Below are 18,864 nucleotides of genomic sequence, written 5' to 3'. Positions count from 1 at the left end.
ATAAATATCAGAAATTTAACTACGAAATACATTCACATGCTAAAAGTGAAACAAAAAACGATCATGAAACTGAAAGAATTCTTCTATTTATTTTTTATTTTTGAGAAATCGACTACGATCTATGTTAGTCGTTACAAGACATTGATGCATGAAAAGATGTGATGAACCTAAAAGCCTGCTTCCACCAAGACTCGATCTCACAACCTCATGAGTTTCAGAGGGGGTGTCCAATAGCTGCACCAAAGGGCCGTGGACACTTCAAACTTGTATTTGAAACATATGTTTATTGAAATATTTCATTGTTTCGCCTATTTTCGTGGAAGTACATACAGAGAAAAACCTTAAGCTAAATTTTCTGTCCGTTGAATCAGAAAGAAAAGAAAAATATTTCAATAATTATACATTAGTACCATGATCTCTATGAATGCAAATAGAAAATCCCCCAAAAACACCATTTGGGAGGAAAATCAGGGCTTTACCAATGAAGAAATACCAGAGGTGCCAGCCAAAGAGAAGATCATTAACTTGATTAGTTACTTCCTCGATGTAATTGTTAACTTCAATCCCATTTTTATGAATTTACCAAAGAATTTTGTAGGATGAACTTTACTACGTGATCTTCCTACAGCACGCGATCTTGAGTGTGAAAGCCAACCCTTCAAACGATTCGTCAATTTGGACTTCTTATGCCCAACCAAATCACCATGTTCATTATCTTCATAATAGTATAATTGGTTATGGGATTCCTCTGCAATATCACCATTTACTTTAATCTCTTCTCTCTCAGAGTAGATACCTGATCCTGCCAGTAATCTGCAAAACAAATTTCTTAGTTAAAAACGGGACATTTCAGCTTGACATACAATTTTTATCCGACGTGGATATTCGTTAAAGTATTTATTTTGTTGTGTTGGACGTTTGTGTCTGGTATTCTTGTACTCTTTATATAATTTCTTTACTCGATTTACGGCAATAACATGACATTTTGTATGCATATATTACGTGCAGATGTACATAATCGTTTAAAAGCCATAAAATAGAACTCTAGTTTTTTTTGATGAGAAATAGAACTCTAGTTTAACGTTTTATGTGAATAATGTAAGACCAACTAATACAAAAGTAGAAATTGTACGTAAAACTAAATGACATGCGAAGACAAGTTAACGAGTCTAACATAATATTTCTTTTTGGGCATTCCACTTGTTGCACCCGACACCTCCTACTGGTGTCAGATACAAATACTTGTAGGATCTTTACAGATAGCGTAGGTGTCAATAAATTTCAGAAGAAAGCTCCTCTCTTCTAAAGACTCTTAAACAAATATTATCGACATAGTGATCCACTAAAGACTTCAATAAGTTCAAAATTCAAGAGATTTGTTTAAGTAAGCAAAGTAAATAAATAAATCTTTGAATTTCGAGTTGGTCTACAGGCAAATAAGAAAATTGTAATCTAAAAGATGCATGTAATTGGATCTCCTGAGAAGGTAAAGTTACAAGGACCCTTACTTCATGTTTTTCTGGCAAGCAACATTCTTTTTGGCTCTTCCCTTTGTCTGGGTATAGTAACTAACAGATATATGCCGAATAAAATGAAGCTGCATATAGGCAAACTAAAAATTAACACAAGAGAAGGAAATAGGGCTCTATAGTTACTAGAACATTTATTACTTCACGGATAATATATCATTGCATTTACAGTCGAACAGAAGGATAAAAAATTACTCATGGTACCTCACAGAGAAGCAAAGAAAGGGCAAGATCATATAGCGCTTCTTGACGTTATGTCGAACTATATAGAACTAAGAGCAGCTCCAACGTGGGTGCGGCTGGGGCTCCCAATTCAAATTTTGGGAGCCCCAGCCCCAGCCCCAGCCCTCCAACCCGGGAGCCCCGGGGCTGGGCTCCCGGTGGGGCTGGGAGCCCCATGCTCCCGGGCTCCCAAATGGGAGCCCGGGCTGGGGGGCTCCCAGCCCCAAATATAGCCGTTGGGGGTCTCCCAACGGCTATTTTTTAGGGGATCCACCCCACCTTATTTTATTTTTTTTTAATTTTTTTAATTTTTTTTTTAAACTAATTTTTTTTTTAATATTCTTATTATTTTAAATACTACTTTTTTAAGTATTTTTCTCTAATTTTTATTTTTGTGTTTTTTTTTTGTGTTTATCTTTTTGAAATTATCTCTCTCGAATAATATCACATTTTAATTCATAGTCGAAATCTAATAATTTATAGTCGAAATTTAAAATCAAAATTTCGCACACATACTTCGCACACGTATAATATATTGATTTGGGAGCCCCGGTTGGGAGCCCAACGTTGGAATTGAGGAAAGCCCCGGGGCTCCCAAAATTCAGGGGCTCCCAAAATTGGGAGCCCGAGCCCCACGTTGGAGTTGCTCTAAAGTGAAAAGTCGAGTAGGGATTTTATCATCCAGACATAAGAATCACTTAACCAACATCCATTGTTTCCATCAAAGTTTGGTTAGACCAACGGGTCCCAAAGATTTATTAGGAATCACCTGACCTCAATTCCAAGTGACATTCAACCTCTTGTTCAACCAAATTCTAGAGAATCTAGACTTCCCACATTGGACTATCAACTGAAGGCATAAGCTTGTTTCCACTATCAGTATCGAGTACAACTTCCATTTACTACTTGCCTCATGAATCTAGGTCTCCGATTTGGCATGAATTATGGAAAATATTCACACCCTTCTTTTTGAAAGGCCATTAACAGGGAAAGTTCTAAGAGTAAAGAAAGAAACAGAGCTAACATTCCATGTGATTTTTTTACGTTCGATAACTGATGAGCAGTTAATCAACAATAAGTTAAGAACATAGAAACCCAAACCATTTCATATAGAGGATATATTACCTCATAGATGTGATTACAAACATTTAGATAATCATTTTTCAATATGTCGAATGAATATATAAGTGAATCGTCGTTCATATAAACAATTCCTGACAATATTCACACAAACCAGTGGACAGCATGTGCATTTTCCACATATTAAGATAATGAATGGTAAACGAGGTCCATTATTTCATGGAAAAACACAAAAACCAACCTTGAGTTTCCTAAGTTTTTCAAGCAATGAAAATCAGATCTCTAGACCAATCAAGAAGAAATAAGTAAAGACCAATCCCTCTTCAGTTTAAATTGAAGGAAGGGTCATGTCTTTGGGCATGAACTACAAAAATGCTTGTACTTATGACTTGTTCTTTTAACATAATATAACCGAAAACCTATAACAATACATATATTTGTCTATGAACTCGAAGTTGCATACAGGTACAAAGTTTACATCACATAGATTTTCGACCATCGACATAATTAGAGTATCACACCATTTTCCTTTTTATTGAACCAGGCCTTAACTATAATACAAAAAAATTATGTGGTGATCGCAAGGCGGAGACAAAGCATAGACAATCGCCATGAGAATTTCATTTTGAAGTGTACATATAAAACAAACCTGATCACCATCTCGGATTAAAAAGCTCGAGATATAATCCTCATCATTGATTAGCTTTTGACCTTCATAGCATAAACAAAATTGCCCCCAGACATGCAACCTGGGTACAAAAGAATACAGGTTAATTTCCAAATATCCATAATATAATTAATCCTCGAAAGAAGATCGGTACTTCAAGTAACTCAAAGATTATTCAACCTAAAGAATGCTTGAGGTGGTGTTTCTTTCAGATCAACCCAAGCTCATTCATTTGATTAGGCAAAATGACTACTCAATTACAATAATTTCATTTTGACCTAAATGAATTCTCAGTTCAATTTCAAGATTTTTATAAAGATGAAACTGAAATTAACACAGTAACATTTATTAATTCAGATTAAAATTAATTTCTGATAAAAAGAACTTGAGGAAGAGGGTGAAAATATTCAGTACCAAGAGACCAAACCCTGATTATTCATAGAAGATAATGTGAAAACATCTTCCACTGCCTGCTTAAGTTCTCCAACTTTAGCATTCCTCTTGATTTGAACATCTGAAATCATACCAAAATCAAAATCAAATCCCAAAACTGGATTCCAAATAACAACAAAATAAAACCCTAATTTCAATCTAATTAGTTTAATTACCAAATGAAGAACCATCCAATTTTAGAATAGAAAGGTTAATTAAGATCTGGGTAGGAAGCTTTTGATATGTTGAATCATGAAGAAGAAGTTTAGGAGCAAAAGGAAGAGAAACACTTCTTCTTCTTTCTAATAAAAGAACCCTAGGACTATCATCAAATCCATATTCATCAATTCTTAGCATTTTTATTTCCCTCTATAGAAAACCCTAGACAGACATTCATTCATAAAGTTTTTTCTTTTTGTTAATAATCAAAGTACCAAAGAGAAATGGTTGTTGTGATTATAAGTTTGTAGGTTAAAGGAATATGATTCTTGGGGAAGAAAGACACGGCAGTCTTTTTTTTTTTTTTTTATTTTCTCTCTCTAGGCTCTAGCTGTTTATATATTTTGAACCTCAGAAGTGAGTTTTTAATGAGGTAATTGAAGAAGAAGAGAGATTTTAGAGAGAGAGAGAGAAACAAGGAAAGCAAAGAATTAAAAATGTTCATTTTAGGGTTCAACTTTTTTGTAGTATTATATTTCTGTTGTAATGGTTTAGCTTAAATAACGGAGACAGTTATTCTGATTCTGGTACTGTCTCATATTTTGACTTATTTCCTAGTATTTCCAGGTAGGGGCGAGAATCGGGCACAAACGTTCGGTCTCGGGCATTCAATATCTCGGGTCGAGCCGGTCGAGCAGTAACGTTAGGAGTACACTTTAAAAATCCGTAGGGCTCGTCGGACCGGGCTTTTCCTAACAGACACGTGCGCGATACCCGCATACAGACATAAGTCAAATTGGGTTTGATGTTTGTCGGGTCATGCTAGTATTAGACAACCCATCAGAGTAAAAACCACCACTGTTACGACTAACAGGAAATTGGGCTGGAGACCCAATTTTTTGTTTTTTTTTGTCAAAAAGACAAGTTATCTTTTTTTCCTTCTAGGCACCATGAAAAGTTTGGAAATAGGCTTGAAGGACAATTCTAAAAATCCCTTAATTTTGTATACCTGAATTGACCTTTGTATAAAGGAAAATTTTAGAAACACCCTCAGATTTTCCAAAAACCCTCACATTTTATATAATCTTACTTCTTAGTTACTTATTTTGTTAGGGTTTGATTTTGCGAAGCTTTGCAAACTAGTTTGCAAACTGATTTGCAAACTGGTTTGCACTACTTTGCAAATTGGTTTGCAATCTGGTTTGCCTTGCAGAGCTTTGCAAACTGATTTGCAAACTGATTTGCAAACTGGTTTGCAATCTGGTTTGCCTTGCAAACTAGTTTGCACTGCTTTGCAAATTGGTTTGCAAACTGGTCCGACGAGCCCTATATTAGATAATTTACAAAAATGCCACAGGGAGCTGAAGCCCAAAAAAAATTGTCCAATCCTTTTTAACCAAAGGCCAAAGTTTTTAGGGAGTTTTGGCCAAATTTCCCTACGACTAAACCACGGTCAGATTCTACCATTTCATCTTTGGATCTCATCAATCAGATCTTACCATTTCATCATTAACAATGAGTTTCTATTGCAAAAATAAACAATTCTCTTTGATCTATAACATTTGTATTAATGCTATAAAAAAAGCTATTTAACATATGTTTTGTTGAATAGAATTGGACAAATCTTTTGTTACAATTATAGACCTGCTTCAACAGATGTGATACAAGATCTACAATCCGATCTATACTATAGGAAATAAATAATGAAGAAAGATAGGAAAAGAACACAAAAAAATGATCAGTGATGATAAAGAAGAAAGATAAGAGATTGTAGATCTCTTTTCTCTTCAATTGTGAATAATGCTAATAACTTCTTCTATTCTTCTCTTGTCTTAGCTTTCATCACCATCTCTGACTACTACCACTACCATTTTTTCCTATGTCTTTCTCTATTGTCCTCTTTTGTCTCTATTTGTCGTTCTCATCTCTCTCTCTATCATTTTTCTCTTTGTACAGTTTTCATCTGAGATGAAGGAAGTTCTGACAAAAGGGATCATTCATTTTGTCAGAACAGTGAGATAAGAGAGTTTGAGAGGAAAAAAGAGATAGAAATAGACAATAACAACAAAGGGGGAATAATAAGATTTTTTTAATTAAACGATGATCGTCTGTTGGTGACCGATCGACTGGCACTAAAAATGACATAGGGAGGAAAAGAGTTTCGAAGAGAGGTCTGGAAAAAAAAAATCAAAAGGAGGTCACCTTAAGGGATGGCCCATTTTGGTGAGTTGGTCATCTTTAGGGAGCCGAAATGGAATTATCCATAAAATCTATAAGATGGATGCACATCAGCTTCAACCTTAAGTTCTGAGGGTAAGACACATTTTCATATAAAAAGGGTAGTAATGAGAGTTCAAGAGGAAATCAAGACTATTCAATATACTGAAAAATAATACTGTATATTGTCGCTGTTTTGGAGAAACTAGAAAAAAATTTGGGGTACAAATTTTTCGAGATAATATTTTTGTTTCCTCAAGCCCCTCTCCTGCTCCAAACACCATTTCTTATCCACACTGGCAAGAGTCGTCGGTAAATTGTCGTTGTCGACGACACTTAATTTTCTTAAAGATCATTTTCTCTCTCTTATCCCTCTCTATCTCTCTATATATATTGCCATTGTTCGGTAAATGGGAGGATTTACTTCGAAATGAACCCATTCGTCCCAGCTGGAAAGGGAGGGTTTCAGTTGAAACTCATGAGAATTTTGCTTGAAACCCTTAAAAATCCTCGAGGAGGATTTTCGCGGTTCTGAAAAATGAAACCCTTCCCTTTCCCTTTCCCGGAACAATCAAGATATATATATATATATATATATATATATATACGGAACAATCAAGATATATATATATATATATAGAGAGAGAGAGAGAGAGAGAGAGAGAGTGTGTGTGTGTGTGTGTGTGTGAGAGAGAGAGAGAGATAAGAGAAACGACGGTGGTGGTAGTGGTCAAAGTGGGAGAACAGGAGGAAGAAGTGATGTCTAATTTTTTGACCCAAAAAATTCTTTGTTCCTCAGAAACATAGTTTTGTTTTCCAAGAACACTGACTTTTATTATTTTGTTCTTCTTCCCTCGTGGGAAGTGAAGATTGAGAGAGCGAGTAAAAGTTTTAGAGGGAGCGAGAGCTTTAGCAGAGAAAGGAAAGAGGGATGATAGAGGACAAGAAAAACATGGTGGTAGGAGGTGGGAGGAGAGGGGGAAGAGGACGTGATTTTTTCCACCAAAAAATCTTTATACACGAGAATCATCTTTTTGTTTCTCAAAAACTGCTCGACACCTTGAGCCCCAGGCATGGAAAGGCAGATCCGAGTCAGCTCCGCAACCTGAGGCGCCTTGATCTACCTTGCGATACAAAGCAGTGAAGTCTGCAGAAGTGTGCTCGACACCTTGTGTTCTACTCTACCTAAGAGAAATAAAAGCTACACGGGAGGCTGGATAACGCCAAATATCTGCTTGCCTTATCACGAGATACTATCGTATCTGCTACGATAAAAAAAATTCTACTAATGACCTGCCATGTGGCTTACTTTAATCTGGTGATTCACGGCCGCAGTGCAAGCCTATATAAACACAACATGTTTGTCCTGGAAAGGGATATGATCTTTACCCTTCGATTTTCGATTACTTGATTTCAACCTGCAACAGTGAACTGACTTGAAGGTTAGAGGGTCTTTACATGTACTCCGCCCTCCCTCTCCTCAACAACGACAATGAAGAACATCAATTCGAAGGTTAATGATAATTTTGGAGAAACCACTTTTCAATATCATCAGATAAAGAGACACGAAGAGGGAGAGAGAGAGAATAAGAAAGAGGAAAAAACTATGGTGGAAAGAGGTAGTAAAAGAACAAGAAAAAATAATCGCCGATTTTTCCACCCAATTTTTTTTGTACTCAATAACATGAGGAAAAGAGGAAGAGAAAGTGATGTACGATTTTTCCACCCAAAAATGTTTTGTACCCCATAAAACATCTTCTTTCCCAAAAACATCTACTTACACTATTTTGTCGTAGTTATAGCAATTCCTTATCCAGCAGTCTTTCATCTTAAAGAGAAGACAGCACAAAAGAATCATTTTTTCCCGAGCTTTAAACTGGATGACGTAACTCTGTTTCTCTCTCTCTCTCTTACTTGAGGTTCCATCTGTTTTAGAGAGAGAAAGAGAATTTGGCTGAATTAGGTTTTCTAGATGGGAGTGATAGCTCCAATGACTCCATGGATACCTGAAGACGATCTATTATTAAAGAATTCTATCGAGGTAAAGTTCTCAGTTCTCACTCCCTTCCTACACTCTCTCTTCATTTTCGTGTTTTTTTCTTAGATCATGAGGTTATTTGGTATTTATATAGCTCAATTTTGTCAATAAATTCTGATTTACTTTCCCAATTTGGGGAATTTTGATTTAGAAATTCATTTCAGTTTTCTCAATTCTTTAATTTGATTACAATTTTGATTTTGTTATCTGAAATTGCTTGTTATTTGTTTAGTATGAAAAATTAGGGTAATTAGTTCGACTGAATGCTTTTCTTTTTCTTCCCAATTTTCGTACTTGGAGCTCCCGATCTGATTTCATGAACTTTCTGTTGAGATGGGTGAGCTATAATTTGATTTTTCTGAGTAAATTACCTTTCAATTTTGGCTAATCGATGATGAACTTCAATTTTGGATAATTGTAAATTTACCTACAAAATATGGGAAAAGTGTTTTTTTTTTTTTTTCTTGTAGTATATTCTTCATCGTTTATAAAAATCTTATTAGTTTATCTGAAAACCATGAATTTGCAAAATTTGAATTTTTACTGTAAACCTAGGTAAGCCTATGCTTTTGTGTTGTTTGCAAAACGAGAACGAATGCATGTCATTGTGTTGTCTATGGAGTATTTTACTAGGGATTGACTACTTGGGCTTGCATGCTGATATTTTTAGTGCATCGGAAAACAATTAAAAGGCCTAAAATTAGGTTTAGTGCTTGAAAACACAAGAAGTTTGTGAGAGAAAAACTAGGAATAGATAGAATGAAGATGATGAAGGATTAACGGTTCTCCTATATTTCTTGTTACAAAAGAAAACCTAAAAACACCAAGTTTTCCGAACATTGTAAAGTTTGAGCAGGCTACTGAAATAGAAACTACTAATAGAGTGAAACACGTAGGAATTGGGGGGACATCATTCTGATGAGTATAAATCAACTGCCCTAAAGAGGTAAGTTCCCTGTTTCATAGCGTAAAAGATGGGCTTCAACCGTGAAATTGAATTATCCATGGGAGCACAATAGATCTAAACATTTAACGTCAACCATGCCGTTTCACGTGATCTTGTATTTGGAGCTGTTGATATCTACTTTTAACTTTATCCTCTTCTTGGAAATTACCGTCTTAAGGCTTGAAGTCTCTATGTTCCCATTTTCCTCTAACATTTTCGCATCAATTTTTTCTAACTTAGACAGTTGCATCTGTAACACTTTTTAGCGTTTTAGTCCTTAGACCTTAATAACACGTTATTTTTCCGAAAAAGCTATTTATATTATTTGTACTAAACTTATAATTTCTTTGTTCGTTTATATGAAGTGATACTATTGAATGAGTTGGTGATCACGAATTTTTGGACCAAAGATTCTTAATTAAAGCAAGATATAATTCTTTCAATATAGGGCGTAGTAGAAAATGAAGCGACACACACGAAAAGAAAAAAACAGATTAAAGATTTAGCTCAAACGTAATGATTTTCCTTTTCTTACCGTGTTTCCAATTTTTCCGTTATCTTGTTTCAACCATATCAATCATTTATCGCAGGCTGGTGCTTCTTTGGAATCACTTGCTAAAGGTGCAGTGCAGTTCTCTCGCAGATTTACTGTCGGAGAACTGCAAGAGCGGTGGCATTCTCTCCTATATGATCCTGTTATTTCTAACGAAGCTTCCGGTCGCATGCTTGAGCTGCAAAATGCTGCTCCAGATATTTCATTGAAATCAGAGAGATTGGGTGCTTCGAAAGAAAAGGAAAGGATTCATAAGAAAAGGAAAGAGAAAAGTGTTCGTAGCCATTACTATGGCATGCGAAAGAGAGTTTGCACTGAACCTTGCAGACGAATGGATCTAAGTTTTCTTGCTGAACCGGACCTTCAGAAAGGGTCCGGAAATGGAGAATGTCAGGAGCAGTTAATTCTTATCAGTAAGCATCCAGATGGCAGTTATCCTACTGCAGCTGACTTTGATTCAGATTTTGATATCGTTCGGCATGCTTTTCCACATATGGCAGCCAACACTGCCACAACTAACGTTGCCAGTACTGCCCATGCATTTCATTATGGACATAGGGATTCATTTGAAGAAGATATTCCAGATGAAATCATGGGTAGGGACTGCATGTATGGATTTGAAGAAAATGTTACCTCCTTCTCAATCAATGACGCCGTAGGAAATAACGTGGGATATTCTTTCGACCAGAACAATGTTCAGAAAGCTATTCCCCTTATTGAACATAATCTATCTTCTTTTGATAATGACTCTAGTGCTCAGGAAATTGAACCAATTCAAGAGCTGCATGTCTCTGCTTATGGTTCAATTGCCGATAATCAAGAAACCGTTTGCCCTGGATTATTGCCTGTGTTAGATTCTAGTGCTTCATGTGAGCAGATAGGGTATTCATCTGATGTACCAATAGATGATAGATTTGGTGAGAAAGATAAGGGTGTGGTTGATCCATCAGCGGTTCCTCATGATGACAATAATGATGCGAAGAAAGTGATTATGTCTGGACATAGTGTTGGTGTTTCAAGGACTCAATCGGAAGAGAGGAAGCCTGATGATGGGTTAGCTGGTATGAATGTTATAGCAGAAGGTGGTTTGCTGGATGTTTCACATTCTCCCTTGAACTTTACTCATGAGGAAGTGGTCCTCTTTATGAATGGCGACGGGAAAGACATGATGGAAGATAAATCAAGTCCTAATAGTCTTAACTCAATTTTTCCCAGCTCTCCTTTTGCTCTTCCTCAAAATATTGTATCTGCTGCTACCGATCCTTTATCTGTAACTTTGAAAGCAGAACTTACAGTAACTGATGTTGCATGTAATTCAGAATTAGATACTTGTGAACCATTACAGTCTGGTCAAAAAGATTGTGATTCTGTTGCTACACCAACATTGACAACACAACCAAATACTCAGCTCCCGGAACTTCGTGATGGGGTTGTATGCTGCATGTTGAACATGGAGGACCCTGAAATCCCTGGCAATGATGATATATTTTGTGCGAGTCAGATGCCCCAGCCGCTTCTTTCCTCTGCATTGCAAAATCACTCCAAGGGTAGTGGCTCAGTTGCGAAGTCCAACAAGAGCTTGTTCAATAAAGAAAAGGCAAGTGAACAGGGGCTAAACCTTGTTAATCAAAAAGAGGAAACTCCTGGAAATGGAATACCATGTAAGGTAGAATCCCAACTGGTGCATGATAGTATTAAGTCTGTATCGCTTAAGGGAGATAGCGAAATCCCAGGTCAGTGCATATCGGGGTCATCTGCTCAACACTCCATCGTAGATGGAGAGTCAAAGAAAGATTTGCGTAAAGGTAGTGAGTTAGGTAACTCCCTGGAGAGGAAAGTTCATGTATCTGAATGCACAAAGAATCAAATCCGGAAATGCTCTGATGCTAGTCAGCAGGATGCAGATGTTTCTGTCATGGTTCCAAGTAGTACAGAACAGAGTTCTCTAGAAATTCTAAAAAACAATGAGAACCCTTCAATATCTGATCACGAAGAGGAGATTTCTGAGGATGATGACTATCTACCAAGTTTTTCTGATATTGAAGCAATGGTAATTGTAGATTATTTTCACCTATTGAGTGCTTTTCCATACAAGTAATCTGTTATCCTCTGAAATTTCTTTCCTTCATTAATAACTTTTGCTTGCAGATATATGATATGGACTTGGCTCCTCCTGATCAGGATCGGTATTTAAGTAAGGAAGGTAATTTGTTGAAGTCCTTGAAGTTAGATAGTTTATGATGTTCCTACTTCATAAAACATATGTATTATCTTTTTCATGAATTATATAGTAATATCGATTTGGTGTGTTTTCTGTTTCTCAGTGTCAATGTATCAATGTGATGAATCAAAAAAGGCATTGATAAGGTTGGAGGAAGGTGCTGGCTCTTGCATGCAAAGAGCTTTATCATCCCATAAAGCATTCGCGGTTTTGTATGGTTCTCACGTGAAGCACTACATTAAGAAACCTAAGGTACGCTTTGTTACTCCTTAGATTTACTTTAGTTATTGCTAATTTTATTATTACTGTTATTATTTTTATTGTTATTGTTATAATTATTATTACTATTATTATTATTACTATTATTATTATTATTGTTATTTTTAAATTATCAATAAATCTTAATTCTCAACTGATACCCAGATGGAAGATGCAATTTTCTCTTGAATTTTGTTTGCGCTAGACTACAAAATCCTAGTGCAGGTACGGAATGATACTATATTCCCAACTTATCATCCATATCTTTAGCAATGCCAAATTTCTTTTTCACGAGGGCAAAATAAATAACTACACAATTTCCAAAATAAATAAATAACTATAAATAAAAAACCATGGTTTTTTAAGGATGCATCTAAAATTTAATATCAAGTTCTAAATCCATATCCTCCATATCTTTAGTAATGCCAAATTTCGACTATTGTTCTTATCTTAGAAAGAGAACTGATCAAAACTTAAGTTTCTTGCGACTTTATCCCATCCATCAAACAAAATCCTAGACTCAACCCCAAGTCTAACATGATTTATCCCATCCATCAAACAAAATCCTAGACTCAACCCCAAGTCCAACATGATTTCCAAAGATAATTTATTATCATGCACAAAACGTAAGGTAAATTTTTGGAACTTCCATAAGCTTATAGTTGGATTCACTTTTACCTCTTACATTAGAATTTATTATTCAATTACGTTTTTAGGGTGGTCAGCTTACTGGTTGCCGGAACTCAGAAAAACAAGAAAAGAATACAATTTATTATTTGTTTTTCTTAACAAGAACGAGAATCTTGTATTAAAATAGAATGGTATATTTTATTATTTGTCAAAAGCTCAAAGTTTAAAAGTCCATCAATGACATTAAGTCATCAACCCACAACCCATTTTCCAACTTCTTACCACTGTATGTACGTATTTTATTTTTTTTATTTAACATATATATATATATATATATATATATATATATATATATATTTATAATCCAATAATGAACTTACTGCCCATATTGCTTATTACTCCTTTCCCAATTTGTGTATGAACTATTTAGGTTAGATGGTGAAAACATGTATTGGAGATTTTCGAAAGAAAAGTATGTATTGGAGAGTCAGGCACACTGTCATGCCATGCGTGACTACTGCGAAAAGTTAGGAGTTGGTAAGGGTTTTAGAAGACAGAAGTATGAATTGGTCTTGTAACGGATCTTGTATTCTTGTAGTTCCATGGAAGTATATGTTTCATGAGAACCCTTGATTGAAAAAGTTTCTGAACCTTGCATGAATTGGATTAATATAACATCTTCTTCTTTTACACTTTCAGAATATATAAAACTACTTAAAATGAACACCCATTCTAATTGGCAATGTCAAATAAGAAGATTATTTGATAGTCATCAGAGAGTCATAGTTGCTTCCATGGGTACAATGTGAGATCTAGATGCACTTTTTCTGTGTGTGCATTCTTTGATCCTTAAATAAGCTGAGGTACTGTCGTTTTGTGTATAATTTAACGACAGGTGATCCAAAAGTAAAACAACATCGGAAGGGATAATAAGGGACCTGATAACTAAGGCAATAAATTATATGTGTACCACCATGCCGGAATCGCCATATTGGGTTTCTGTGTTGCTGTATCCAACGCCTCATAACTCTGTCCGTGTTAAATTTTTTTAAAATGAGGCGCCTGCACCCCAATAATCAGTTATTTAACACAGTTAGTGTGTTAGAAGTGAAATTTATTCGTCTATGCAGGTCTTACTTGGTAGAGCAGCTGAAGGCGTCACTGTTGACATTGACCTACGAAGAGAAGGGCGTGCTAATAAGATATCTCGGAGGCAGGTTAGTTAATTTTACTGTGCCTTCGTTCTGTTTTTGCAGCTTTTGGGGAAGGTTGTGTAACCTTAAATCGCAATATCGAATAGCTTTTTACTAACAATCTCAAGAAAGCGCGAATTTAAGGTTTTTATGCTAAAAGGGGAAGTTCACAAGTCACAACCAAATAGTATGTACAAAGTCTTATAAGGATGTGGCAGCTAGCAGATTCACTAATGGTCTCCACACGAGCGCACATCACCACCTTTATAGAATATAACCTGGATTTGTGTAGTGCCTCAGAGAAAAATATTTATTGCAACTGCCATTATATTATCTTAGTAAGGGGAGGGGGATTACCATGTTGCAAGCTGCAGTGGAATTATAGATCTTTCTGTGATTGCGAACATTTTACACTCTTGTTGGGGTAGTGCTCAAGATGTATCTACTCTTAAACTTTCATTCTTCAAAGTGCATGCAGCAACCAACAAGTGGATATAGTTTAACTCTTATGTTTCTGTGTTGTTTTCCTTCTGGGAGAAGAAGGATACCTCTTTAAGTTTCAATTCTCCCTTTAATGGGAAACTTTTTTTTTTTTTTTTTTTCGGATATTGGAAATTTGAGTTTGTAATGATGTAATTTAGGCAATTATGAAGATGGAGCAAGATGGATTTTTCTACTTGACAAATCTTGGGAAGTGCTCAATCTTAGTCAACAGTAAAGAAGTACCTGGCGGACATTGTTTGAAACTTAGCTCAAGTTCTCTGATTGAGGTATTTAACTATTTTTCTCTTTCATCCGTTCGACTAGTATTTCCTCTTCTTTCTTTGCTTCTTGCACACTATGGCATTTACTGTTTTTGTACCCAATCATTTATGTTCCAGCTAACTTAAGTTTTGCTTTGTACTCCGATGTAAAGCAAAAGGTTGAAATTGACCTATGTCATAGTATCTCTTCTCTGTGGAATAAAATATCTGGTCAGTCGAGTGACATTCTTAAACAAAATCCCCGAAGCTGAGATTTATTTAGGATTCATTTTGAATGACTAAAATTTGGTTAAAAGTCCACTGAGCAGAAGCAATTTTAAGAAAAATAAACGTAGACTAGAATTTATAATGGAGACCACCTACATGGTCGAGCAAATCTTAGGCGTGAAAAGTAGATGAAGTTTGCAAAGGTGCGAGAATCCTATATAGATACTTATTAGTTAAACTATACATAATCAGTGGAAAGAACAAAAAGTAAGTATTTCGTTTTTTCCATGTAATGAATTTGACTTGCACAGAAGAGATTAGAGTAGATAGAAAATGATATTTTTGTTGCTGTGTTTTCTGCCATCTTATGTCTCACATGCAATTGATTGTACTGTAGATAGAAAGTTATTTTACTTTGCGAACAAACTAAATACTGTCCAAGTATCTTACTATTATAATATTAAAAGTTTTGTTAATGGAACGAAGTAATGTTCTTGTTTCATTTCCCCTACCATGACACATCCACCACTTTTCAACCCTCAATAAGAACTGCTAAATTCAAACTTCAAGTTTCCATCTTTGACTGACAAACTAAGATCACTGGACTACATTCAACCATTCTACCTTAGGCGATATAGCAGTAGGACTGTTCACACCCGTATTCTCCCATAACGTAGAAAGTTGGCTTCATAGGGGGCCCATCCCTATACAGGTCTTACCACAAAAGCTGTAACTAGTTGTCTAAACTCTAAAAGATGAATGAAGAATTTCTTGGATGCAATTCAAGTGCATTATATATATATATACATGTATGTTTGGTTTTCTTTCTGCTTCATTTTGTATATTGATATATCTATTTCTGCTCTTACGCGTGTTGACGTTCATGTTGATTTCGATATATCTCGATATATCTCGATATTGCGTACCGACATAGTAACTTGTGTCTAAAATGTGAAACTGACGGAAACGTTTGTTGGAATTTGCTTTGCTTGAAGTTCCCTTTATTACTATTTGTGCTCTATACTTTCACATTACGAATACATAACTGCGACTAATTTTCATTATCATGGCGATTTGCAGATAAGAAGCATGAGATTTCTGTTTGAGGTAAATCAAGATCTTGTGAGAGAGTACTTGGCTAAAACTGCTAAGAAGCCCAACAAGGAAAGAGTTGCAAGTTTGCATGCTATCCTTAAGAAGGGTTACCATCACAAGTAGAACTTGTTATCCGAAACTTATCTCTTGCTTTGTCTCTCATCAGGTATTGGGTAGGTTACAAACTTTTATATTATTCAAGTTTGCTTCATCATATAAGAGGAAGATGCATCTTGGGTTTCTCCACTTCACCTTGTTTACTATGTATATACATATAAGTTTCTAAATTATTATAAAATGATGAATATACCAAATCTGTTTAATTACTGATATTAGTCAATGGGGATGTATCCGACTATTTTGTACGGAAGATGATGTATACCAACCGATGCTGTAATAGGCCAGTTGTAAATTGTATGCAGGATATGGTGATGGTCATATCATCTTATACCCCTTTTGTAATATCTAATGAAGATGGTATATATTAAGGTACGTCTTATGTACCTATGATCTCCTTTGAGTATTCTTCATCTAGTAGTCATGTAAGAGCATCTCCCGTGCAAAACTCAGAAAAATCTCTATTCATCTTATGTGTCAAGTTCCAATTGAGATTCGCACTCCTAGGTGGCGAATATAGAGATCCTCATTTTTTTTGTGTCTCCAATGCAAAACTCTAAACTTATCTTATTTACTTACGTGGCGTAGTTATTTTTGAAAATAAATAATTTAGTTATTTAGAGAATATAGAAGACTCGATTTCTATTGGTTGAAAATCAAATAAAGATAAGCTGGACACTCTAGAAATAGAGTGTCCTCTTGAGATATCTTTATTCCTCTTTCGACACGTCATCTTAGAGATCCAAATAGAGTGTTGCATTGGAGAGAGTTTTTAAGAAAAAACTCTAAAAATCATATATGTGACACTCAGAATTTTTAAGATTGAGTGTTGTATTGCAGATGCTCTGAGTTATTTACATATTTAATTGGGTTGAGCTACTCTTAGCCTTGGGCCGTTTGGACGGGCCAGGCTGACTCCCTACCCTAACCAGATTCATTTTGGGATGCTATACGCCTACAATTACAACCTAACAACTCTTTATGAGACAAACATAAACCTTCTCTTCTTCCTGGAGAAAAGTCAAAAGTGGTGGGAAAAAAGAGAAATGTCTATTGTCAAACACTTTGAGAATGGTATTAGGATTTAGGAAGGGACAGTTGAGTGTCCCAAACGTCTGAGGCATTGGGTATCAAATGTCCTCTAGTAGGTGAGGCAATGGTTAGTAGAACCACCACGTTTGCAAACATTTGTTGACTTTTTCAATTTGGTATGTTAGACATTTTGTGAGTTCGCTTTGATCCATTTTTTTTTGTATCTTTCCGAAAATACCTATGTTAATCTTCGAATCTTGACCCTAGTGGAAGTTTTTCGACGAAAGACCAATTTTTCTCCCGGTTCTACCAAAATTTTACCGAAATTGTCTTGAGCCACCCGAAGGCACAAAACGAGTTTTTCTTAAAATTGATTTTGGAAATCATTAAGAGTCAAACCAATTTTTTTGAAATTGACCTGGACCCTCCGAAGGTCTAAACGGAGTTTTTTTCTTAACTTGATTTTGGAAAACATAAAAGATAAAATCGGAACACACCATTAGTCGAATTCTTTGAATAAATGTGACATAGAGATGTCGACAAAAGTAACTCCCGGGTTATCATGTATATATAATTGTTAGCCTTGAATATTATATGAATGCATGTGATGTGAATGCGAGAACTAGTATGGGTATAGAAAGTTGTTTTCTTTCATTCTTGTTTTAAGCACGGATGGGTGCAATTTGTAATAATTTTAAATTCAAGTTTACACGATTTGCGTATCGTTTGAGTCTTATAACTAGAGTTTAGGGTCAATGAGTCCATTGAAGAAGCTCAAGGATGGGATCTTGATTCGAGTGGGAGAAATCAATAGAGGTTCAAGGATGACGATCTATGCGAACCAAAAGGCGAAATAAGAAGAAACCAAAGGAGATTAGATCTTCTAGCCTATGGGCCATACTATGATCCAGGTCTGCTTGATTATTTTCTCGCACGCATTTACGTATTTATTTACGCTTTATGTCGTGGATGTTAGTTAGACTAAATAGTTCACTATAACGCATACCAGACTAAAGGTAAAAGTCCTTAAAAGTAATTTTAAGAAAAATGTCCACCAGACTAAGGTGCTGTTTGTTTTTTTTTTGTGTCTGAATCTGAATTGGCTGAACTGAATTGGCTGAACTGAATTGGTTGAATCTGAATTAGCTGAGTTGTTATAAAAGTTGGATGTTTGTTTTTGAAATCTGAATTATTAGATCTGAATTTAAACTTTGACATTTCTACCCCTATTTTATATTTTTAACCCTAATTCCTACTCATTCTCCTTTTTGTCTGAATAAAAGAAAAGAAACCCTAGAACTTTTTATCTCTGGCCGTCTTCATCTCTCCCTCTCTCTCTTTAGATACTTCAACCCTAGAATCCATATCTCTCTCTCTCGGTGAAGATAAAAAATCCAGCGAGGCTACTCTCCCTCTCCAGGTTTCGTGTCTCTTTCTCTCTAAGGTTAAACCCTTACAAGGTTGCGACTCTCTCTGTCCCTCACTCTCTCTCAATCTCTCACCA

The 18,864-nt window shown here is 35.6% G+C and overlaps 2 protein-coding genes across 7 annotated transcripts; one reads left to right on the top strand and one right to left on the bottom strand.

Moving 5' to 3' along the window:
- Nucleotides 1-259: 259 nt before the first annotated feature.
- LOC147532176 (uncharacterized) lies at nucleotides 260-4,621 on the bottom strand. Its single transcript, XM_086649658.1, has 5 exons — nucleotides 4,107-4,621; nucleotides 3,913-4,012; nucleotides 3,481-3,580; nucleotides 1,509-1,597; nucleotides 260-813 (listed from the first exon to the last, which is right to left on the bottom strand). The coding sequence occupies exons 1-5, from the start codon at nucleotides 4,285-4,287 to the stop codon at nucleotides 534-536; spliced, it is 750 nt and encodes a 249-aa protein (XP_086505784.1). The 5' UTR covers nucleotides 4,288-4,621; the 3' UTR covers nucleotides 260-533.
- A 3,191-nt stretch (nucleotides 4,622-7,812) lies between these two features.
- On the top strand, nucleotides 7,813-16,716 carry LOC147532175 (uncharacterized). Of its 6 annotated transcripts, XR_015228082.1 has the most exons (9): nucleotides 8,086-8,347; nucleotides 9,881-11,893; nucleotides 11,992-12,046; nucleotides 12,168-12,316; nucleotides 12,488-12,547; nucleotides 13,383-13,489; nucleotides 14,083-14,169; nucleotides 14,787-14,915; nucleotides 16,197-16,716. XR_015228082.1 is itself a non-coding variant. In XM_086649654.1 (7 exons), the coding sequence occupies exons 1-7, from the start codon at nucleotides 8,279-8,281 to the stop codon at nucleotides 16,332-16,334; spliced, it is 2,640 nt and encodes an 879-aa protein (XP_086505780.1). In that variant the 5' UTR covers nucleotides 7,813-8,278; the 3' UTR covers nucleotides 16,335-16,716. The 6 variants fall into 6 exon arrangements, 3 of the variants coding, with proteins under 3 accessions (XP_086505780.1, XP_086505781.1, XP_086505782.1); XR_015228081.1 differs by lacking the exon at nucleotides 13,383-13,489; XR_015228083.1 differs by lacking the exon at nucleotides 13,383-13,489 and having other exon boundaries at nucleotides 8,164-8,681.
- The last annotated feature ends 2,148 nt before the right edge of the window (nucleotides 16,717-18,864 follow it).

Source organism: Eschscholzia californica, unplaced genomic scaffold (genome assembly GCF_041429995.1).
Source record: "Eschscholzia californica isolate CP2 unplaced genomic scaffold, dmEscCali1.0.p SCAF_6, whole genome shotgun sequence".
NCBI classification, from domain to species: domain Eukaryota; kingdom Viridiplantae; phylum Streptophyta; class Magnoliopsida; order Ranunculales; family Papaveraceae; genus Eschscholzia; species Eschscholzia californica.
The sequence above is the reverse complement of the archived record's forward strand: the minus strand, read 5'-3'. Positions and strand labels throughout refer to the sequence as shown.

What these genes read in the sequence shown, in the direction of transcription:
- LOC147532175 (XM_086649654.1), top strand. Translation starts at nt 8,279, where the DNA reads ATGGGAGTGATAGCTCCAATGACTCCATGGATACCTGAAGACGATCTA. An exon ending in TTTCTGATATTGAAGCAATG is followed by an intron (nt 11,894 to 11,991) that starts GTAATTGTAGAT and finishes TTTTGCTTGCAG; the next exon opens with ATATATGATATGGACTTGGC. An exon ending in TCGGTATTTAAGTAAGGAAG is followed by an intron (nt 12,047 to 12,167) that starts GTAATTTGTTGA and finishes TCTGTTTCTCAG; the next exon opens with TGTCAATGTATCAATGTGAT.
- LOC147532176 (XM_086649658.1), bottom strand. Translation starts at nt 4,287, where the DNA reads ATGCTAAGAATTGATGAATATGGATTTGATGATAGTCCTAGGGTTCTT. An exon ending in AATCAGGGTTTGGTCTCTTG is followed by an intron (nt 3,581 to 3,912) that starts GTACTGAATATT and finishes TTTTGTACCCAG; the next exon opens with GTTGCATGTCTGGGGGCAAT. An exon ending in GCTTGCCAGAAAAACATGAA is followed by an intron (nt 814 to 1,508) that starts GTAAGGGTCCTT and finishes TTTGTTTTGCAG; the next exon opens with ATTACTGGCAGGATCAGGTA.